This window comes from Hyla sarda, chromosome 1, assembly GCF_029499605.1.
Source record: "Hyla sarda isolate aHylSar1 chromosome 1, aHylSar1.hap1, whole genome shotgun sequence".
NCBI lineage: Eukaryota > Metazoa > Chordata > Amphibia > Anura > Hylidae > Hyla > Hyla sarda.
In genome coordinates this window covers 539,748,982-539,773,617 of record NC_079189.1, presented here as the reverse complement: position 1 = coordinate 539,773,617, position 24,636 = coordinate 539,748,982, and the positions used below count along the sequence as shown (strand labels likewise).

At 42.5% G+C, this 24,636-nt stretch overlaps 1 protein-coding gene across 1 annotated transcript in view; it reads right to left on the bottom strand.

The window, feature by feature from the left end:
* Positions 1-1,480: 1,480 nt before the first annotated feature.
* Positions 1,481-24,636, bottom strand: part of NDUFAF2 (NADH:ubiquinone oxidoreductase complex assembly factor 2) — a 141,201-nt gene continuing 118,045 nt past the window's right edge. The window contains exon 4 of the mRNA XM_056541122.1: positions 1,481-2,044. Coding sequence (XP_056397097.1) covers positions 1,805-2,044 — 240 coding nt within the window. The 3' untranslated portion in view covers positions 1,481-1,804. The remainder of the gene's footprint in view (positions 2,045-24,636) is intronic.

Sequence of the window (24,636 nt, the reverse complement as noted above, 5' to 3'; positions counted from 1 at the left end):
TACCTCGGCATATACATATTACACGGTTATAATATATACCGTATTTTTCGCCGTATAAAACTGGGGAGAAAAAGTCGGTGCATCTTATACGGCGAATACACCCCTATCGCGGCGGTCCCTGCAGCCATCAACGGTCGGCGGGACCCGCGGCTAATACAGGACATCACCGATCGCGGTGATGCCCTGTATTAACCCTTCAGACGCGGCGATCAAAGCTGACTGCCGCGTCTGAAGGGAAAGTGACACTAACCCGGCTGTTCAGTCGGGCTGTTCGGGACCGCCGCGGCGGTCCCGAACAGCCCGACTGAATAGCCGGGTAAATAGCCGGGTGAATAGCTGGGTTAGTGCTTACAGGACACCGGGGGGGACCTTACCTGCCTCTTCGGTGTCTTCTCCATTCAGGAATCCCCTGTATGGCCGGCGCTCTCCTTGCTCGTCATCACGTCGTCGCGTACGTGCGTCGGCGTGCGTAACGTCGTGATGGCGGCGACGGAGAGCGAGGATACCCGACCGGCAGCAGAGACGTTCCGGAGCGACGGGGACACGGCGACAACGATGGAGCGACATCCAGGGCAGCAGTGACGGGTCCGGAGCGGCGGGGACACGTGAGTATTACCTCCTCCTGCAGTGGTCTTCAATCTGAGGACCTCCAGATGTTGCAAAACTACAACTCCCAGCATGCCCGGACAGCCAACGGCTGTCCGGGCATGCTGGGAGTTGCAGTTTTGCAACATCTGGAGGTCCGCAGGTTGAAGACCACTATTGGGTTCAAAATCTTTATTTTTTTAGATTTTGCCCCTAAAAATTGGGTGCGTCTTTTTACGCCGGTGCGTCCTATAGGACGGAAAATACGGTATATATATTATATACATTCCATAGAAACAGCACATCCCAAAAAAAGTATTAAAAAAAAAAAAAGAATAGGGGTGCACGCTTTTTCTGAACCTCGGCCCATTGGTTTTTCAATCCATAGAAAAAATGCAGGCAGCACACCACAACTAGAATCCAAATAAGGAGAGTTTATTCCATGATGTGAGAGAGAACACGTCTCAAATGAGAGAAAGCCAGCGTGAGGCTGGAGAAACCTAGTCTCTCTCACATCATGGAATAAACTCTGCTTATTTGGATTCTAGTTGTGGTGTGCTGCCTGCATTTTGTATATACATATATTATAATTGATGTGCATAGAAGATAGATTCAAAGATAAAATACCCGCACTCACCATTAGGTTAGCGACAGCCAGCTCCTAGGAATTAATGATGGTTAGACCAACGGAACGGGGACCATGCTGTAGAGGGCGCTCAGGTGCGAGGCGATAACCGGTTATTTCGCGCGGCCGGACGAAGCGCACATAGCGCGAAATAACCGGTTATCGCCTCACACCTGAGCGCCCGATACAGCATGGTCCCCGTTCCGTTGGTCTAACCGTCATTAATTCCTAGGAGCTGGCTGTCGCTAACCTAATGGTGAGTGCGGGTATTTTATCTTTGAATCTATCTTCTATGCACATTGATTTTTCCTATGTTCGGATCTTCCCAGCACTACCATAGCTGACGGCCTTTTTCGGACCCGCCTCCGTGTGAGCTGTTCGTTTGAAGTTTAACCCTATCAGTTCTGTAGTAATCGCAAGTAGTGCTATTCCTTTTTTTCTTACTTACTCCAATATATTATAATTGTTTAGTATTGATAAAGAGGAACTAACAAATAAATTCTATCAAGAGGAAGAAGGAAAGAAACAAAATAACCTTAGTGCCGCGGTAAAACTCATTAGAATAAGTCCTAATAATGTCGTTCATAGTTCCTGCTACTTTTTCTTTGGGTTCCAGGATCCAGGCACAAATGTATTTGCAGTGCTTGTTGGCTCTTCAGTCGGGGTTGGTTTCTCATAAAGTGGAGCAGAAGCGTGTCCTTTTATCTGTGTTCTCATTGGCTGGGCCTCCACTTCATGTTTTCCTTCAGCGCTCGCCATAGTCCTGTCTGTACTCAGAAAGTCGTCTCCCTTGGCACTTATGTCCTGTCTTAACTGCTCATTCCTGAGGATCTCCTGAAATGGATAAAGTTCATGTTATAGAATTTTGCTTAGATAAAAATGTTACATGTATACGGGATGTCTCGGGGCAATGGAGATACTTTCTTGAAGGTTCTAGAAAATAGGCATTTCTTCTTAAACTCTTAATATTTCAGAAGGACTCTTCATAAACCTGTCTTCCTATGGTTTATGAAGAGGACCGGTCACCACTCCTACCCTGCCTGTTATAGTAAACACCTCCGTTCCCCATTAGATTTGATTTGTTTCCCTGTTAAAGGGTACCTCTCATCAAATAAACTTTTGATATATTTTAGATTAATGAATGTTGAATAACTTTCCAATAGCATGTTAATGAAAAATATGCTTCTTTCTATTGTATTTTTCACGATCAGTCCTGTCAGCAAGCATTTCTGACTCATGCTGGAGTCCTAAACACTCAGAGCTGCCAGCCTGCTTTGTTCACAGCCAAACAGGCTGTGAACAAAGCAGGCTGGCAGCTCTGAGTGTTCTCCTTTGTGAACAAAGCAGACTGGCAGCTCGTAGTGTTTAGGACTCCAGCATGAGTCTGAAATGCTTGCTGCCAGGACTGGTAGGGAGACCCCTAGTGGTCATTTCTTCGAAGTGGAAAATTAAATAGAAAGAAGCATCTTTTTTAATAACATGCAATTGTAAAGTTATTCTGCATACATTAATCTATAATATATCAAAAGTTTTTTTGATGAGAGGTACCCTTTAATGCCCCTGGCTATGTGTGAATGAGTGAATATGCAGGAAGACAACCCACAAGCATAGGGAACACTAACCCTGTTAGGCCCCTTTCACACTACATGTATCATCCTGCTTTTTTTTAACTGCCGTTATTTTACAATAATGGTTGGGAAAAAAAAACTGATGCAATAACTGGTATTAATGGATGATAACTGATGACCATCATCCGTTATTTTTAATGTTTTTTTCCTTTAACAAACCTGATGTTCATCCATTATCAGTTACATCCGTTTCTTTTTGTAAAGGTGTACTGAGCATATTCAGTACAAAAAAAACAAACAGATGTTCAAAAACAAAACAAAAAAAACAACAACCGTTATCATCAGTTATTGTCAGGTTTTTTAACATCCGGTTCTCATAGACTTCAGAGCAGAAGGTTTTTGCACTTTATCATTATATGCGTTTTCACTTTCCCTTTTGGTAGATTATTGGATCCCCTACCTTTTAATGGGAAACCTTTTCTAATTTCACAAGGATTGGTTGACTGAGCATTATTGTCGAAGCCTGTTTAGTGGGGGGAGAGAATGACTTCCAATGATGGAGTTTCCTCCACAGAAGATATAGATAAAAGGCAGATTGGTTGGATGCAATGCAGGTGCCATTTGCTGAGACTTCCTGCTGTGGACGGGGACAGCCGCATCATTCCAAATCTGCGCACTCGAAGCTGCTCATGTGGCTGCTGCAGAGATTATACCATATTGCTAAAAAATGTGGCACTGAGAATGGTCAATCTACAAAATCCAATTACACCTCCCACCCGAAAAAAAATCTTCAAAAACTGAGTTTAGTATCTACAAATAAGTCTTGCATAAAAACTAAGCCAGCAAGGCCGGACAGCTGAAGACTTGTAGTTCCACAGCCGTAGACGACATGTCCTCAGCTATTTAGAGCCAGAGAGATATACTTAGGCCGCTGTGGGGAATCTGCTAAGGACAACAAAGGCCATCCAAGTAATGCTCTCCCAAAAGCTGCATTTCCTTTGTGCTTCTGCCAGCGAAGATGTAAACAGTTGCCAAATCAATGTCAGCCCTAATTCACTCCAATTCAATTTCAGAGCAAACATCCTTTGATCAATTATAATAATTAAAATGTTACTGTGTTGGGATTCTGTGAGACACATTTTAGACTGTGCTCCCTTCTGCATTTTTCACTGCTGTCATATGGAACAAATTGGGCTGAAAAGTCTTTGGTGCCTGGGGAACGCCAGCAGCTTGTTTTACTTAGGAAAAATAGTACATGAATCGACTAGTATGTATTGTACTTATTAGTATCGGGTTAATGGGCCTTTACAAGATAATAAAAAGATCACCCATGTTCCAGAACACCACCTGATACAAGGAACGCCACAGTCATTGGGTCACCTGTACGAGTATAAACACTGATGATGCATCTGCTTTCCCCTGCAGGTGGTCCTGCTGAGCTGGAGGAAGCTGTACTTATTAAAAGACATGGGGGGGGGGAGTAAACATCTGCCATGCTTTGGTGTAAAGCTCCGCCCGTTTTTAGTGTAATGCATTTAGCAGCTCCATGGCAGCCATTGTGCCCAGTGCAGAAATGTACACCAGCTTTGAGGTTGTGTATATTTTCTGAGACTTTAGATGTCACAAGTTAGCCCTAAAGTCGCATGTGAGGAGGGTGCTCCACCTTGGTGTGAGTGCCGCAAATCAACAAAAGTCACATTTCTGTGTAAAAAGTGTGAATATTTTAAAATGTTTAATTATTATAATTTTTTTTAAATTCTATTTCCGCTCAAAAAAATGCAACTATTGATGATTTGAGCTGCTGGTGTGGCTTCCTAAATGTCCCTCAGAGTGCATACCGAGGCTTGTTCATATTTTTGGGACTCATTTTCAGACTTCAAATTTTAAGTTTAAAAAAAAACGCCATTTTCCACTGAATTTATGTCGTTTATTAGTATAGATTAAAAATAAATAAATAAGTGTAAGTAATGTTCCTGACTGATATCACTCCTCTGTGCTCTCTCCCCTGTCTGATAGCACTCCTCTGTGCTCTCTCCTGTGATAGCACTCCTCTGTGCTCTCTCCCCTGTCTGATAGCACTCCTCTGTGCCCTCTCCTGTCTGATAGGACTCCTCTGTGCTCTCTCCCCTGTCTGATAGCACTCCTCTGTGCTCTCTCCTGTGATAGCACTCCTCTGTGCTCTCTCCCCTGTCTGATAGCACTCCTCTGTGCCCTCTCCTGTCTGATAGCACTCCTCTGTGCTCTCTCCTGTCTGATAGCACTCGTCTGTGCTCTCTCCTGTCTGATAGCACTCGTCTGTGCTCACTCCTGTCTGATAGCACTCCACTGTGCTCTCTCTCCTGTCTGATAGGACTCCACTGTGCTCTCTCTCCTGTCTGATAGCACTCCTCTGGGCTCTCTCTCCTGTCTGATAGCACTCCTCTGGGCTCCCTCTCCTGTTTGATAGCACTCCTCTGGGCTCCCTCTCCTGTTTGATAGAACTCCTCTGTGCGCTCTCTCCTGTCTGATAGCACTCCACTGTGCTCTCTCTCCTGTCTGACAGGACTCCTCTGGGCTCTCTCTCCTGTTTGACAGAACTCCTCTGGACACTCTCTCTCTCCTGTCTGACAGGACTCCTCTGGGCCCTCTCTCCTGTCTGAGGGGACTCCTCTGGGCCCTCTCTCCTGTCTGAGAGGACTCCTCTGGACCCTCTCTCCTGTCTGAGAGGACTCCTCTGGGCTCTCTCTCCTCTGTCTGACAGGACTCCTCTGGGCTCTCTCTCCTCTGTCTGACAGGACTCCTCTGGGCCCTCGCTCCTGTCTGACAGGACTCCTCTGTGCGCTCTCTCCTGTCTGATAGCACTCCACTGTGCTCTCTCTCCTGTCTGATGGGACTCCTCTGGGCTCTCTCTCCTGTTTGATAGAACTCCTCTGGACACTCTCTCTCTCCTGTCTGACAGGACTCCTCTGGGCTCTTTCTCTCCTGTCTGACAGGACTCCTCTGGGCTCTCTCCTGTCTGATAGCACTCCTCTGGGCTCTCTCCTGTCTGATAGCACTCCTCTGGGCTCTCTCCTGACTGATAGTACTCCTCTGGGCTCTCCTGTCTGATAGCACTCCTCTAGGTTCTCTCCTGTCTTATAGGACTCCTCTGTGCTCTCTGCCTGATAGCACTCTTCTGTTCTCTCTCCTGTCTGATGGCACTCTTCTGTTCTCTCTCCTGTCTGATGGCACTCCTCTGGGCTTTCTCCTGTCTGATGACACTCTTCTGTGCTCTCTCCAGTCTGACAGGACTCCTCTGGGCCCTCTCTCCTATCTGATAGGACTCCTCTGTGCCCTCTCCTGTCTGATAGCAATCCTCTGTGCTCTCTCCTGTCTGATAGAAGAGAGCACAGAGGAGTGCTATCAGACAGGAGAGAGCACAGAGAGGAGTGCTATCAGACAGGAGAGAGAGCACAGAGGATTCCTATCAGACAGGAGAGAGAGTACAGAGGAGTGCTAGCCCCCCTCACTTACAGGATTTTGTATATGCCTGTACTTCAGCTTGGACAAAGCCATTCATTTGTAAGCCATAATTTCTTTAGAAAGGAAATACAATTTTCTTATGAAGTATATTAGAAAGGTAAATGCCAAGATGTACAACACAAAGTTTTTGAATCTGACGGTGCCTATTTAAAAACATTCCAAATATCAGAATAAACATCTGAAAGTTTGCCTTTAAAAACCAAACGTTTTGAGGCTCAATTTGAGAGTCTCCAAATATTGTGTCCACATAGTATTATCAGGAAAATGACAGAGACTCAAGGAAATCAGTGCAGCAGCCTCTGCATTATTGGCACCATTATAGGTCCCAAAGAACATCCTATCATAATAATGATACCAATGCACCTCCAACTGTTGCAAAACTACTACCCCCAGCATGCCCGGGCAGCCGAAGGCTGTCCAGGCATGCTGGAGGTTGTAGTTTTACAACATCTGGAGGCACACTGGTTAGGAAACACTGACCTAGAGCTAATAAGTCCCTAATTTTATCTCCTAGCACTCAAGAATACTCGAAATATTGGAGCTTGTGTGTGCAATGTAATGTCAGCTATGCAACCACAGGATTCCAGGCTCAGCTTTTACCTATGCTAATACATTGCAACAAACCCAGCAGCTGTGTAAGCAGAAACAGGTCAGAACTAGTTGTAAACAATAATACTTCTAATGTATTGGCTGTAAAATGATATACAGGGAATGCTGTGTGATACATTGTTACATCTGTATTGTTTGTATAACAATGTAGGAGCACACTCACTACAGTTCTCAATAGTCTTCTGTATCTGCCACCATTCATCCCATTGGCTCTCACCTATCACTTCAGGCTACTCCTGGGTCGAATGTTATTGGAAAAGATTCCTTCCTGGCACATGAAATACTTTGAATGGTATAGATGGCACAGTGAATGACGGCCTCATTAAGAAACAAGAGAAGGTCTCTATATACCGTGAGCAGACTCCTGTTTTAAAGGGGTACTCCACCCCTAGACATCTTATCCCTATCCAAATGATGGGGATAAGATGTTTGATTGCGGGAGTCCTGCCGCTGGGAACCCCCGCAATCTCTCCTGCTGTACGGAGCGAACTTCGCTCCGTGCCTGGTGACAGGCGATACAGGGGCCAGAGTATAGTGTCGTTAGGGCCCCACCTCCTTGTGACATCATGCCCAGCCCCCTCAATGAGTCTATGCGAGGGGGCGTGGATACGATGTCTAGGGGCGGAGTAACCCTTTAATCCATAGCTACCCATCCTGAGAGAAGCAGCATGACCAACTAACCAGCCAAGTGGACGGTCACAACAAAGTGGCATATACTGATGCATATATGGAATATGGGTCCCATGCGTAGGTTCCTTAGCAAATGGGGCAGTGAGAGAGGGATGGATCTCTTGGCTCTGTTGTAACATATGGGGCAGTAGTCCTTTGGTGGACAAAACTAGTTCCAACAAATACTATGCTTGCACTGGATCTATTCACCATTTGGGACCAGTTGGGCTCATTCCTAAGGTCAGTGAAGAAACATAGGCAATAAATGGAAATATGAGCTCAGATTTACATCCACTGATGTTTCTAACCATACTAAACTAGAAATGGAATATTTACCCTAATTGTAGAATGCCCGGAACTAGTATATCCCAGCTGATGTGGGTGCCAAGATTGTGTCTAGAATCACCATCTGACTGATTAAAACCCAACTACACAGCCCCCCCCCCCCCAACATGTTTCACCACAGCTGTGGCTTTGTCAAGCGGTGGTGGGCTAGCCCGCCACCGCTTGACAAAGCCACAGCTGTGGTGAAACATATTGAGGGGGGCTGTGTAGTTGGGTTTTAATCAGTTGGTGTGTGTTACCCAGGAGCAATAGCAAAACATAGTCTCTGTGTAATGGTTTAGAATTGCCCTCCATTCATAGGACTTACTGTCATTAATAGAATCACCTTCTGATCACATCTGGTCTCTAACATTTTGGAGCCTTGGTAGGTGATTTACCACGGCCCAGGTCCACTCATCTTCTCGCCATATTTACTAATAAAAGAATAATCCGGCCAACCCAAATGAAACATTACTATGCATCTGGGCCATTTGTGGACTAAATGTGCAATAATAAAGGGAATTCTGCCAAAGACTGCAGCATGAAGAGGAAGCTTAATATAGACTCTGGAGGGAACATCTGGGACATGGATGATTTCCATCTGTGATGTCCAGGAATACAGAATGAATATAATTGGTCTGATGGGTTAAAAGCCATGGAAAAAAAACTCCTAATCCAGTAGTTCTCAGGAAAGGCCTCATCTTTTAGAGGCGATGCCCACTGCCTGGCATCTTCTGTTCGCAAAAAAATGTCCATACAGCCAATGACTGGCTAAAGGCGTGTAAGTGCTGTGGTCAGTGATTGGTAGAGTAATCAGGAAGTGGTAAGCAGAGGGGATCGGGCACAGTTGGAATGGCAGCAGCAGGGATTTGTGCAGGTGAGTACATGTTATGTTATTTATTTAGCTCAGCCTGCCCACTTTAATGGTAGGTTCACACTACAACTGTGCCCTCCTTGTCACGTATACATCCGCCACCTGTCAAAATATGATGTTGATGTATACAAGCAAGGACAAGCATGGGCCCACTGACTTGAATTGCCCGAAATTAGTGAGCTAGCGACTCCAGCATGTATTTGTATTCAAAAGTGCAGCAAAGTGCACATTTTTTAATCTGAAAGTACTATATTATATATATATATATATATATATATATATATATATATATATATATATATATATATATCTCACAGAAAAGAAAACGAGAAGATGCAGGTAAAACTTGTCAATGGCTTTATTCACACGCTTAGGCAAGCCATTGCCTAAGCGTGTGAATAAAGCCATTGACAAGTTTTACCTGCATCTTCTCGAGTGCCGGACGTTTTCTTTTCTGTGAGAGTTCTACTAAGCCGGGAGCGGTACCGGTGTCCGCAGCACGAGATAGTGCAGCAAACGCGAGAGTGGTGAGCAGCCTGACCCTATCTGCATATATATATATATATATATATATATATATATATATATATATATATATAATATCACTGATCGGTTTGCCTGTTATTTTAAGTTTGGAGGTCTCCCAGGTTTTAATATAGACTTACGAACAGGGAACCTTTTAAAATTGCTTTTATTATTAAAATTATGAACACTTGTCGGGTGTATATATTTATGTAGATCGCACCTTAGCTGCCTTCTTCTAGCCTTCTACACAAATACTTTAAAGAGACATGTATCTTGCTTCTGTCTTCTATTGTATAATGTAAGGCAGTGTTCAAACTGTGCGTATATCGTGCGTTTTGTTGCTGTGCACAGTTTAGTTGCAAAGTGGCTATGTGCAAAATGTCTTCTTAACTAGGCAATCAGTGTATCCATTAGTGTAGTGCTTTTTTTGGTGAGTACATTACATACACTGTCCTCATTTTCTCATAGCATTGAAATGTTATTGCACTGTCCACAGTCTATTATTGCACTATTAATTATTGCACATGCCACTTAGCTTTTTTTCTTCCTTTAGGAGATAAGGTGCGTCTTTTTTATCCTTTGAGCTTGAGTGTGCGTATTAAGCCGATCCTATGCCGATCCTACGCGTTTCCTCTATGCGATTCTTCAGGGACCTTGTTGCGGCTTTTCAAATCTTGGCTTGCATCCTTTTGTGTATGCGGCTCCTTTCATGTGTGCGGCTCTGATGCCGCAACAAGGTCCCTGAAGAATCGCATAGAGGAAACGCGTAGGATCGGCATAGGATCGGCTTAATACGCACACTCAAGCTCAAAGGATAAAAAAGACGCACCTTATCTCCTAAAGGAAGAAAAAAAGCTAAGTGGCATGTGCAATAATTAATAGTGCAATAATAGACTGTGGACAGTGCAATAACATTTCAATGCTATGAGAAAATGAGGACAGTGTATGTAATGTTCTCACCAAAAAAAGCACTACACTAATGGATATACTGATTGCCTAGTTAAGAAGACATTTTGCACATAGCCACTTTGCAACTAAACTGTGCACAGCAACAAAACGCACGATATACGCACAGTTTGAACACTGCCTGACATTATACAATAGAAGACAGAAGCAAGATACATGTCTCTTTAAAGTATTTGTGTAGAAGGCTAGAAGAAGGCAGCTAAGGTGCGATCTACAAAAATATATACACCCGACAAGTGTTCATAATTTTAATAATAAAAGCAATTTTAAAAGGTTCCCTGTTCGTAAGTCTATATATATATATAGATATATATATATATATATATATATATATATATATTTATATAGCATCTAATAAAATAAAAGCAAAGCAAATAAAAGTTAAGCAAAAGAAGGGAATTTTTTTTTTTTTTTTAAAGAAAAACAGGGTTGCTCGAATCTGTGCTAAAAACAAATCCCCTAAATAATTTTGTTTAACTCTCTAGATACTGTATATGATTTATTATATTTGTCCTGGAGAATACCTTCAAGTCAAGAGCTACACAAATATTCTTCTATGAACTGGAGTAAAATCATAAAGCAAACTTAAAAGGGGTACTCCGCCCCTAGACATCCTATCCCCTATCCTGATGTCTGATCGCAGGGGTCCCGCTGCTGGGGACCCCTGTGGTCTCTGCTGTGGCACCCCAGACATCCGGAACGCAAAGCGAACTTCGCTCTGTGCCAGATGACTGGAGATGCGGGCCGGAGGCTTTTGACATCAATGCAAGTCTATGGGAGGGGGCGTGATGGCCGTTTGATCCCTTTTATCTAGTCGACAGGCCTCTTACTAGGGATACTCCACTGGCCAGTGTTCTAAACATTCAGTTCTGAACGCTGTGTGCGTGCTGTGGGGGTCAGCCACGCCCCCTCGTAATGCCACGCATGGCGTGACATCACAAGGGGGGTGTGGCCAACCCCCACATCGCTCACACAGCGCGAACACCTTGCTCTCTACTGACAAGGGGCAACACCCCGAAACAGCACTGTCTGTGGGGGTGGGGGGGGGGTAATTCTGGCTTGGCATTAAATCCCAATCAGTTTCTAAAACTCTGTTGTTGCAGTGAAAAACTGATGTTTAGGTAATGCCACCTGAAAAGGTGATGTGATCGAGCTGCTTTGTATATTTACTCTATGTTATGGATGAATATTCATGTATACATACAGCTTGCATTGAATAAACTCAGACTCTATTCAAAATGTTCCAAAAGGCTTCAGATAACACTGGCGCCCAGTTTTCAGCTTTAGAAAGCAGAAGGGACCTTTGTTTTTTGGAAATGTATGGAATTGTACTAACAAGTCATGCCACCACCTCTTATAGCATTAAAAAAATAAATAAAAAGAAAGCAGATACAGTGCAAATGTTGACTTGTATGTGATTATCCGGGATTCCTGACCGGTCTTGGAAGTAATAACGTCTCACTAGTTCCAGACTAAATCACATCTGACACACGGAGCATTTCTGCAAGCATATTATTGTGCCAGCCAATATCCAGCTACATTGCTGTTTAATTTTTTTGGCATCGGCATCAAAGTATCCTGGCATATGCTGGGTGAACAGTTGGCTCCCGTTATCTGTTTCACTTTGTTACATGCAAGTAACTAGATTTGGTCGGGATAAAGACTAATCCCTAATTATTCTTTTCAACTTATTCAGATATGATTAGGGCCGAGGTGAGACACAAACATAATCATTAGAAAAGAATTATAGACATTGTCCTTTCATTAAAGAGTATATACAGTGAGCCCAAAAAAGAAAAGGATACATTTTTTATATTAGAATTTTTGCTATTTCCACAAATAGCAACAACTCACAAGTCAAAATCACGGTGACTGACAAAGCCAAAGCTAGATGTACTATAGAAGCAGCTCATGTGGCCGCTATGGGACCTCTGGAAAGAGAGGTGCCAAATAAGCTCAGACCCTTCCTCTTTTGTTTTGGATGACTATTACAGCCCAACCCTACCCCACCCCCACCATACTTGGAATAATAATAAATTGTTAAAGGGGTACTCCCGTGGAAAACTTTTTTTTTTTTTTTTTTTTTTAAATCAACTGGTGCCAGAAAGTTAAATAGATTTGTAAATTCTTAATCCTTCCTTTACTTTTTAGCTGCTGAATACTACAGCAGAAATTCTTTTCTTTTTGAAACACAGAGCTCTCTGCTGACATCACAAGCACAGTGCTCTCTGCTGACATATCTGTCAATTTTAGGATCTGTACAGAACAGCATATGTTTGCTATGGGGATTTTATGCTTCTCTGGACAGTTCCTAAAATGGACAGAGATGTCAGCAGACAGCTCTGTGTTTCAAACGGAAAAGAATTTCCACTGTAGTATTCAGCAGCTAATAAGTACTGGATGGATTAAGATTTTTTTAATATAAGTAATTTACAAATCTGTTTAACTTTCTAGCACCAGTTGATTTAAAAAAATAAAAAAAGTTTTTTTTTTTTTTTTTTTTACCGGAGTACCCCTTTAACCCCTTAAGGACTTAGCCCTTTTTCACCTTAAGGACTCGGCCATTTTTTTTTTTTTCAAACAATGCTTTATTGATAAAACCAGAAATACAAACCACGACCATGACAGCAAGAACAGCAGTACAAAAACAAGGGGCGGCAGCCGCAACTACCACTCCTATAGCTATACATCATCAGATGGAAGTGCTGTAGTTAAGTGGAAACATCTGCAATCCAGTCATGTTGTATAAACATCAGATAGCAACACATCACCAATAAAAGGCAAAATAACAAAATCAGGGAATAAACATAGGAGTGATCAGGTAGATGCGAGAAAGAGGGATGGGGGAGCGGAGAAGTGGGCAATAAAGAAAATAGAAAAGAAGAAAGAAAGAGAACAAAAGAACGAAAGTAGACAGCAAAGTCAGAGTTGGGAGAGCTGGAGCTAGAGGTAAAAGAATATCTCTAGACTGCAGTTAAGGCACTTACTTGAGACCTATGTCGCGGTCACCGCCAGGGTCCCGTGTCCCAGGATATTCTCATTGGTCTGTTACATGACATAAAGTTCCGGAGAAGAGGTCCCTCACAATGAGAGGGGGGGGGGGGGGGGGGGCTAGGTCAGGCTCGCTAACCCTCTCTATAGAGCTGGGTATCGAGATAATTAAGCCACGGACCCCATATCAATGTATACCTAGCAGTACGGCCGTTCGAGTCGGCCACGAGTTCCTCCATACGGCTCACTAACAGGATTTCCTTATACCACTCAGTAATTGTCGGGGGAATTACAGTCCTTCCATTTCTTGGGTATCACCGACCTAGCTGCCATGAGCATCATGTTGGCCAGAAGTCTAGCGGGGCATTTTCTGGAGGTAGGTAATACGGACAGGAGAAGTCCCTTCGGGTCATTGGGGTACGTCACCCCCTCAATTCGGGCGATTACAGTCGACCAAAAGGCTGTGAGGGGCAGGACCACCAGATATGGGTCATGGTCCCCGTATCTGCACCACAGCGCCAGCAAAGATCGGATACCGTAGGATAGAATTTATGCAGTAGGGCCGGAACCCTATACCACCTAGCCAGGATCTTAAAATTGGTTTCCTGCGCCCTTCAAGATATAGACATCTTATGACACATGACATAGGCTGACGTCCAGTCAGAACGAGCAATAGTGGTGTGTGGTTCCTCCTCCCAGGCCGCTTCAAATTTGGGGGGTTGTCGAGCCGACTCTTCTATAAGAAGGCCGTACACATCGGAGACTGCTTTACGTACCGGGGAGGAAGAAACACACAGCTCCTCAAAAGGAAGGAGGGGTCGGTCTAACTGTAAGGAGTGCTCTGCAGTGGCAATGAAGTGTCTCAGTTGAAGGTATTACATCTGTCTAAGTGGCGTCTGAAGGTGTGTCGGACCTAGTTCTGTGTAGGGCTTCAGCTGCGTCCCGTTGAGGAAACACCTAATGGGTAGGGACAAGGGCGAGGAAAGGCCCAGGAAGGAGTCGGTAATCCTAGTTTCCCGCCGGGAATGGCATCTGAGGATCGGGGTTAGTGGGCCATCAGTCGCTATAATCTGAGATCTCCTTAAATATCTGTTCAGGGCTACTACCAATTCCCTGGACACCCAAGGCAGTGCCTCCAACACTCGCAGAGAGTATGTGCTTAGGGGCAACCAAGGATACCGGGCTAAATCCGTGACTGCGCCATGCGCCTCCAGCAAAATCCATTGCTTAGAGCCGCGACCGTGAATGAAGTCTAGGAGTCTGGTCAGAGTAGCCGCTACATAATAAGCCTGACAGTCAGAACCTGCCAGACCACCTGCCTGCTTCCTCCTAACCAGGACCCGGCTAGAGATCCTAGACGGCCGACCCACCCATATGAAAGAGCGTATAATCTTGTTAAGTTTATGAAAGTAGGAACGCGGGAGCGCTATAGGAATCATCTGGAATAAATACAGCAAGCGGGGGAGGAAATTCATTTTAACAATATTAGCATGCCCTAACCAGGAGAAGGTGCCAGTCGTCCATCTACGTAAGTCCCCATCTAGGGTCGCCGACAGAGCCTGGGAATTCAGGGCAAAAGCATCTCCAGGATCCAAAGGGATATGTACGCCCAAGTATTTAAAGGACTTAGTAGCCCAATGAAAAGGGTGATCCCTCTTCAATCTCGCTACAGTATCCATCGGGAGGGCCACAGGTAGAGCCACATTCTTGGACATGTTAATCCTATGGTTGCTGTAGTGGAAGTATTGTCGTATGGCAGTCAGTGCCGCAGGCAGGGAGGTGCACGGGGAGGCCAAGTAGAGGAGGAGATCGTCCACACACGCAGAGCAGAGATGCCTGCCCCCTCTAGGGTAAATCCCTTGATGTTCGGGTTAGATCTGAGAGCTATCAGTAAATGCTCCATACACAATATGTACAGAAGGGAGGAGAGCGGGCACCCCTGGCGCGACTCTGCCATTTTTTTGCAATTCTGACCACTGTCATTTTAAACATTAATAACTGTGGGATGCTTTTAGTTATCATTCTGATCCAGAGATTGTTTTTTTGTGACATATTCTACTTTAACATGGTGGTAAATTTTTGTGGTAACTTGCATCCTTTCTTGGTGAAAAATCCCCAAATTTGATGAAAAAATTGTAAATTTTGCATTTTTCTAACTTTGAAGCTCTCTGCTTGTAAGGAAAATTGAGAAAACTGGAGGCTTGATATCGCGCTGCTGTAATAACTTGAAGAATGAATTCAGGTAAGTTTAACCATTTATTGGTACACACACACAACGCGTTTCAGGGAATGAATATCCCTTTCATCAGGCGTGATATCCAGTAAAAAAACATAGCGGTATTTAACAGGTAATTTCATGACGTGTACGGGAAATTATGTTTTTCCACAAAGGGGCGTTATCCACACACAAAGAACAATCACCACAAACTATTAAGAAACATAATGAATGAATGAGTGAGCGCCTTACAAAAAATGAATAAAGCGGCAGTCCAAATATAAATCAAATTTGTATAAAACATGAAAGAGATTATGAAAATCAGTACAATATCACAATCTCACATATTAAAAATACTAAAAATATGAATCCATCATCACATAGCAAATCAATAAATATATTAAATAGCAAATATATGAAAAAATGTAAAAATATAAAAAATATACATATATACACAATGTACAATGTGCACACATATAAAAAGGCAATTAATCTGTTCTCTCTATGCATTCATTTAACCCTTCGGACCACATCGTATTAAATCTAAAAATCCAATATGACTCCCTGTTAATGAGTTGCTGGTATCGATTGGGACAATTTTCATTTATAGACTCCACTACACACACCGACAATCGCTCACTATCGCAGTCCTGCGAAAGGGCAATATGCCGGGACACACTTTGTTTCATGAACTTATTAGAAATATTGGACCGGTGTTTGTTCATTCTAGAGCGCAAATTTTGTACAGTACGGCCGATGTACTGGATTCCACAATGACATGTCAATAGATAAATGACAAAGGAGGAGCCGCAGTTGTTATATTCCCCAATTCTAAAGTTTTCGCCACTGGATCGAGAGCATATAAAATCTGTGCCGTATTTCGGGATCCAATTGCAACACAAACATCTGGGGATCCCGCATCTGAAAGTACCCAGTAATCGGTGTGACCCTAACGTAGATTGTATATTTTTAATCTTATTTTCTTTAGAGACAGTTTTCAACCTACTTGGCGCTAGATGATTGTGGAGCGTTTTAGCTCTACGAAAAGTTAAAACAGGTTGTCTCGGAAGAACTTTTTTAAGAATAGGGTCTGCAAGTAAAATAGACCAATGTTCCTTTAAAATCTTGCGTATTTTCATTGGAACATTATTGTAAGTAGTAATGAAATTGTATTTCCATTTATTACCATGGGGGTCTGAAGTGGTGGCATTTTTCTGTTTAAAATGCTTTTTCTGAGTTTTTGAAACTAAATCAATCTGTTTAGAAAGACCAGCTTTCATATATGCTGTAGTCAGGATTTTTTTCGGATACCCTTTTTCCAAAAAACAGTCTTGAAGTATCTTGGATTGTTTAATAAAATCATGATCATCACTACAATTCTTTCTAATCCTTTGGTACTGACCGTAAGGAACATTACAGATCCATTTTGGATAGTGACAACTGTTAAAATTAAGAAAACTATTGACATCAACTTTCTTAAAATGTGTGCGTGTTTTTAGTTGCATATTGTCATCTTTAAAAATTTCCAAATCTAAAAACACACAAGTGGTATATGAAATACTAGGTGTAAAAATCAAACCCCAGTCATTTGTATTCAAACTGGAAATGAAGTCCAGAGCTTCCTTTTCAGTGCCACTCCACAAAATAAATAAATCATCTATAAAACGCTTATAAAATTTTATATGTGGATTTAAAATATAAAGGGACTCGAAATGCCCCATGTTCAGATTTGCGTAACTTGGGACAAATCGAGTCCCCATCGCACAGCCACGTATCTGTCTAAAAATGCGTCCATTAAAAGAGAAAATATGTTCAAGAATAAAATCAATTGCCTCTAATAAAAAATCCAACTGTTCAGGGATTATCATATCATCGTTCTCCAAATAGAATTTCACTGCCTCCAAACCTTTGTCCTTTAAAATATTTGAATATAAAGCGCTCACATCAAGGGTTAAAAACAAACAGTTACTGTCTACCTCAATCGACTGTAAATCATAAATAAGTTGGGTAGAATCTTTAAGGTGAGAGGAAAGTTGACAGACATAGCATTGTAAAAACAGGTCCACAAAATGAGATAAGTGACAGCTAATAGCCCCCATACCCGAGAGAATGGGTCGACCGGGAGTTTTTTTTTTTCACTCTTATGGACCTTTGGAAGGTAATAAAAAGTAGGTACTGGTAATTCTTAATTTTTAAGAAATCATGTTCGTTCTTATTTAGTATAAAAGAATCTGCCGCACCTTTCATTAACAAACTATAATCATTGAAATAATTTATAGAAGGATCACTGGATAAAATGTCATAATAACTAGTATCAGAGAGGATATCCATAGCTTCTTGAATATAATCCTCCCTCCACCCTTGTCTGCTGATCGTATTATAATATTTTCATAATTTTTTTAAAGATTTTAGACCTCGTCTCTCAATAGAAGTTAAATTATCATTATATAGCAATATGGGAGATTCATTAATCTTGCGGAAGTCATTACAGACTAGAGAATAAAATGTTTCTACATAATTTCCCTTATGCCCTAACGGGTAAAAGCTGGATTTTTTGTGAACATCAATATGTTTAACATTTGTATTTGAGGTAGCCAAGGTGTCATTATCACAACTAACATTTTCAGATAATTGAAAATTCACAGATGAGGTTTATTTTTTGGAACCCTGAGTGGCAAAAAAAACGAGTAAGAGCGAGTTTCCGAGTATATTCATTAAGATCAAGAAATAATTGAAAGGGATTTGGGGGGGCAGAGGGACAGAACGAAAGTCCTCTAGAAAGTAAAGAAACTTCATTTTCATGAAGTACATAGTTGGATAAATTGAATAACGGTCAGTACCAAAGGATTAGAAAGAATTGTAGTGATGATCATGATTTTATTAAACAATCCAAGATACTTCAAGACCGTTTTTTGGAAAAAGGGTATCCGCAAAAAATCCTGACTACAGCATATATGAAAGCTGGTCTTTCTAAACAGATTGAGTTAGTTTCAAAATCTCAGAAAAAGAATTTTAAACAGAAAAACGCCACCACTTCAGACCCCCATGGTAATAAATGGAAATACAATTTCATTACTACTTACAATAATGTTCCAATGAAAATACGCAAGATTTTAAAGGAACATTGGTCTATTTTACTTGCAGACCCTATTCTTAAAAAAGTTCTCCCGAGACAACCTGTTTTAACTTTTCGCAGAGCTAAAACGCTCCGCAATCATCTAGCGCCAAGTAGGTTGAAAACTGTCACTAAAGAAAATAAGATTAAAAATATACAATCTACATTAGGGTCACACCGATTACTGGGTACTTTCAGATGCGGGATCCCCAGATGTTTGTGTTGCTATTGGATCCCGAAATCCGGCACTGATTTTATATGCTCTCGATCCAGTGGCGAAAACTTTAGAATTGGGGAATATAACAACTGCGGCTCCTCCTTTGTCATTTATCTATTGACATGTCATTGTGGAATCCAGTACATCGGCCGTACTGTACAAAATTTGCGCTCTAGAATGAACAAACACCCGTCCAATATTTCTAATAAGTTCATGAAACAAAGTGTGTCCCGGCATATTGCCCTTTCGCAGGACTGCGATAGTGAGCGATTGTCGGTGTGTGTAGTGGAGTCTATAAATGAAAATTGTCCCAATCGATACCAGCAACTCATTAACAGGGAGTCATATTGGATTTTTAGATTTAATACGATGTGGCCCGAAGGGTTAAATGAATGCATAGAGAGAACAGATTAATTGCCTTTTTATATATGTGCACATGTACATCGTGTATATATGTATATTTTTACATTTTTTCATATATTTGCTATTTCATATATTTATTGATTTGCTATTTCATATATTTATTGATTTGCTATGTGATGATGGATTCATATTTTTAGTATTTTTAATATGTGATATTGTGATATTGTACTGATTTTCATAATCTTTTTCATGTTTTATACAAATTTGATTTATGTTTGGACTGCCGCTTTATTCATTTTTTGTAAGGCGCTCACTCATTCATTCATTATGTTTCTTAATAGTTTGTGGTGATTGTTCTTTGTGTGTGGATAACGCCCCTTTGTGGAAAAACGTCATTTCCCGTACACGTCATGAAATTACCTGTTAAATACCGCTATGTTCATTTACTGGATATCGCGCCTGATGAAAGGGATATTCATTCCCTGAAATGCGTGTGTGTACCAGTAACTGATTAAACTTACCTGAATTCATTCTTCAAGTTATTACAGCAGCGCGATATCAAGCTTCCAGTTTTCTCTATCTTCTGTATCCTGCTATGCACGCCGGTGATCCAGCGTGGGAAGCCGCTGCAGCTGTCTGAGTCATTCCTCATGCGAAGTGTCAGTGTTGTGCCGGTAGATTGCACAACTTTACCAGGTGAGCACGGTCCGCACTGGCTACTAGCATTACACTTTTCCTGAGATTCTTCACATGGAAGCGCTCCTGTTCCTTTCTGTAAGGAAAATTGATATTCAAAATAAAAAAATTTGGTTCACATATACACTATGTCTACTTTATGTTTGCATCATAAAATTGATGAGTTTTTACTTTTGGAAGACACCAGAGGGCTTCAAAGTTCAGCAGCAATTTTCAAATTTTTCACAAAATTTTCAAACTCACTATTTTTCAGGGACCAGTTCAGTTTTGAAGTGGATTTGAAGGGTCTTCATATTAGAAATACCCCACAAATGACCCCATTATAAAAACTGCACCCCCCCAAAGTATTCAAAGTGACATTCATTGTTTTAACCCTTTAGGTGTTTCACAGGAATAGCAGCAAAGTGAAGGAGAAAATTCACAATCTTCATTTTTTACTCTCGCATGTTCTTGTAGACCCAATTTTTGAATTTTTGCAAGGGGTAAAAAGGAGAAAATTTTTACTTGTATTTGAAACCCAATTTCTCTCGAATAAGGACATACATCATATGTCTATGTAAAGTGTTCGGCGGGCGCAGTAGAGGGCTCAGAAGGGAAGGAGCGACAAATGGTTTTTTGGGGGGCATGTCATCTTTAGGAAGCCCCTATGGTGCCAGAACAGCAAAAAAAAAAAAAAAAAAAAAAAAAAAACACATGGCATACCATTTTGGAAACTAGACCCCTTGGGGAATGTAACAAGGGGTTAAGTGAACCTTTATACCCCACAGATGTTTCACGACTTTTGCATATGTAAAAAAATAATTTTTTTTTACCTAAAATGCTTGTTTTCCCAAAAATTTTACATTTTTTAAAAGGGTAAAAGCAGAAAATACCCCCCAAAATTTGCAACACAATTTCTCCCGAGTACGATGATACCCCATATGTGACCCTAAACTGTTGCCTTGAAATACGACAGGGCTCCAAAGTGAGAGCGCCATGCGCATTTGAGGCCTAAATTGGGGACTTGCATAGGGGTGGACATAGGGGTATTCTACTCCAGTGATTTCCAAACAGGGGGCCTCCAGCTGTTGTAAAACTTCCAGCATACCTGGACAGTCAGTGGCTGTCTGGTAATACTGGGAGTAGTTGTTTTGCAACAGCTGGAGGCTCCGTTTTGGAAACAGTGGCGTACCAGAAGTTTTTCATTTTTATTGGGGAGGGGAGGGGGGCTGTGTATGGGGTATGTGTATATGTAGTGTTTTTTACTTTTTATTTTATTTTTTGTTAGTGTAGTGTAGTGTTTTTAGGGTACAGTCGCACGGGCGGGGGTTCACAGTAGTTTCTCGCTGGCAGTTTGAGCTGCGGCAGAAAATTTGCCACAGCTCAAACTTGCAGCCGGATACTTACTGTAAACCTCCGCCCACGTGAGTGTACCCTGTACGTTCACATGGGGGGGGAGAAACATCCAGCTGTTGCAAAACTACAACTCCCAGCATGTGCTGACAGACTGTACATGCTGAGAGTTTTAGTTTTGCAACAGCTGTAGGCACACTGGTTGTGTATCACTGAGTTTGTGACCTAACTCAGTGTTTCACAACCAGTGTGCCTCCAGCTGTTGCAAAACTACAACTCTCAGCAGTCACCGACAGCCAACGGGCATGCTGGGAGTTGTAGTTATGTAACCAGCAGATGCACCACTACAACTCCCAGCATGCACTTTAGCTGTTTGTGCAAGCTGGGAGTTGTAGTTATACAACAGCTGAAGGTACACTTTTCGATAGAAAAAATGTGCCCCCAGCTGTTGCAAAACTATAAGTCCCAGCATGCCCATAAGGGAATGCTGGGAGTTGTGGTGGTCTGCCTCCTGCTGTTGCATAACTACAGCAGGAGGCGGTCACTCATCTCCAACTGCTGATCCACGCCGCCGCTCCTGGGGCCCCGATCCCAACATTGACGCCGGGGATCGGGGTCCCCAGCTGCCGGGGTCCTTTTCCCGCACACGTCCTCCGGAAGAGGGGCGGAGCGGGTTGCGGGAGTGACACCCGCAGCAGGTGCCCTGATTGGTCGGCCGGTAAACCGGCCGACGAATCAGGGCGATCGTGAGGTGGCACCAGTGCTACCTCACCCCTGCTGGCTATGGCTGTTCGGGGCAGTCTTAGACGGCCCCGAACAGCCTGTAATTCCGGGTCCCTGGAGACCCGATTGACCCGGAATCTGCCGCAGATCGCTGGGCTGAATTGTACAGCGATCTGCGGCCATCGCCGACATGGGGGGGTCATTCTGACCCCCCTGGGCGATATGCCGCGATGCCTGCTGAACGATTTCAGCAGGCATCGGGCACCGGCTTCCCTCCAGCTAGCGGCGGGGGGCCGGGATTTGACAGGACGTACTCAAACGTCCTGAGTCCTTAAATGGGCTAGTGCCGTAGCGGGGGGGGGGGGGGGGGGGGGGTGAACGGGCAAGCAAAAAAAGTTGGATGGTGGGAGCTTCCCTTTAAGGACTCAGAAAAGGGGCCATTTGAGTAAGTCCTGCGTCCTTAAGGGGGTTAAACAGATTTGTAAATTACTTCTATTAAAAAATCTTAACCCTTCCAGTACTTTTTAGGGGTTGTATACTACAGAAGAAATACTTTTCTTTTTTGTATTTCTCTTCTTTCACGACCACAGTGCTTTCTGCTGACCTCTGCTGTCCATTTTAGGAACTGTCAAGAGCAGGAGAAAATCCCCATAGCAAACATATGCTGCTCTGGACAGTTCCTAAAATGGACAGCAGAGAGCACTGTGGTCGTGATAGAAGAGAAATCCAAAAAAGAAAAGCATTTCCTCTGTAGTATACACCCCCTAAAAAGTACTGGAAGGATTAAGCTTTTTTTAATAGAAGTAATTTACAAATCTGTTTAAACTTTCTGGCACCAGTTGATTAAAAAATTAAATAAAAAAAATAAAGTTTTCCACGGAGTACCCCTTTAAGATATTTTTCTCTCCATGATCAGTCAACTCCAGTCGTATTGATTAGTAGACAGATATATTACAGATGTATCGATACAGAAGGGTGCACTCTTACAGCGAAGCAGGTCAGCAGTAGAGTCACACCCAAGGTCAAGAGAGTGTTTCTTATATAGTAACACTGAGTGTAAGCTGATTGGCTAAAGGCACACTGGTGGCTCATGATGCATATTTTACAGGTATTTCCTAATATAGCAAAAGCTCATTATTCTTCTACCCAAGGTCAGATGCATAGTTTAAAGCATCACTGGGCACTGGCTGGAACTAAGCTACATGTTAACTAAAACTAGGGAAACCAGCCGGCACCATCTAAGCTAGACACCTCATGTAAAAATACAGGGATTTTAAAATATAATTTTCCCAACATAAATGGTTTGATCTTTGCTATGGGGTCCATCTCTTCTACGTAGGCCACTGGACATAACTAGAGATGAGCGAACTTACAGTGATTCAATTCGTCACAAACTTCTCGGCTCGGCAGTTGCTGACTTATCCTGCATAAATGAGTTCAGCTTTCAGGTGCTCCGGTGGGCTGGAAAAGGTGGATACAGTCCTAGGAGAGAGTCTCCAGCCCACCGGAGCGCCTGAAAGCTGAACTCATTTATGCAGGATAAAGTCAGCAACTGCCGAGCTGAGAAGTTTGTGACGGATCGAATAATAGTAACTTCACTCATCTCTAGACATAACCATTGGGTCTAGCTCAGACAAGCCTGGATCTTTAGAGGGAATCAGTTTACTCAGGGGACCTGCTGAAGCTTACCCTGTTCTCCCAGCCGGATCCAGTCACAATATTTAAGAATCGTGGTGTGAATGCACCCTAAGCCAAGTTGTGTAACCCTTTACATGGCCCTACTCTCCAAAATAGCAATAAAGTTAGCTTACAGGTGAAGGGAAAATGGGCAGAGGGTCATGACACCTTTTGTCTGTTATATGGGATGCTATAAGGGTCAACCAGTCCTGGAAATGGGTCACACCAGCAATATTCCCAGGCCTTGTATAGCTTTTCCTCTATGTGTAAGTCTCATTTAGAAAACTCTGTAAACTGGAAAAAGATAGTTTAGGAACCAGAAAAGAATTGGTAACAAAATAATTCAAGATAACAAGGAACACAACGTTTCCTTGATCAATCTGCCAACAGGTCAGTAGTGTGCAGACCATTGCAGTATCCTGTGCTCTATTTATGAAGCAGCAGGCTCTGACTTAGTGTCGGCGTACAGAGTATGTTGGGGGAGCCTCTGCTTTTAAAGGAAGGGGTTCCACCAATAAGACTATTTCAGAACTGCAGTTTCTATATTGCATGTTCTACTTATTTAAAGTACTCCTCAGAGGCTTCATTGGCAGTAACATGACATATACTAGCCATGGAAATTAGTTGACAAAAAGTGGAGTTAACCAACTCTGAAGATTATCTCAAGAATGAAATAGACAGTACAATAAGTACATTTGGTTCCTGTCACATGCACACTACAAAAATATTAGTAAGACAATGGCTGCAGGTGCACAGCCGAATCTGCACATTCCATAAAGAATCGTAATATCCTCGCTATTTGTGTAAGCACCGGGGACCCCCTAATTGCGCATCATTTACCATCTTTAATGTTCGGAGAATTGCTATGAAGTGTTTCCAAACGTTATTCCACAGAATCACCACTTCGATTCCCTGTACACGTCTCGTGATTACTGAGCCATATATATATATATGCCTTTTATATTGCTGCTTGTTATGATCTGAACTTGCTTGAGTTTCATAAAGACAAATCTGTAACTTACTATTCTGACATTCTCTTTTTAGGCTGCATTCACATCACG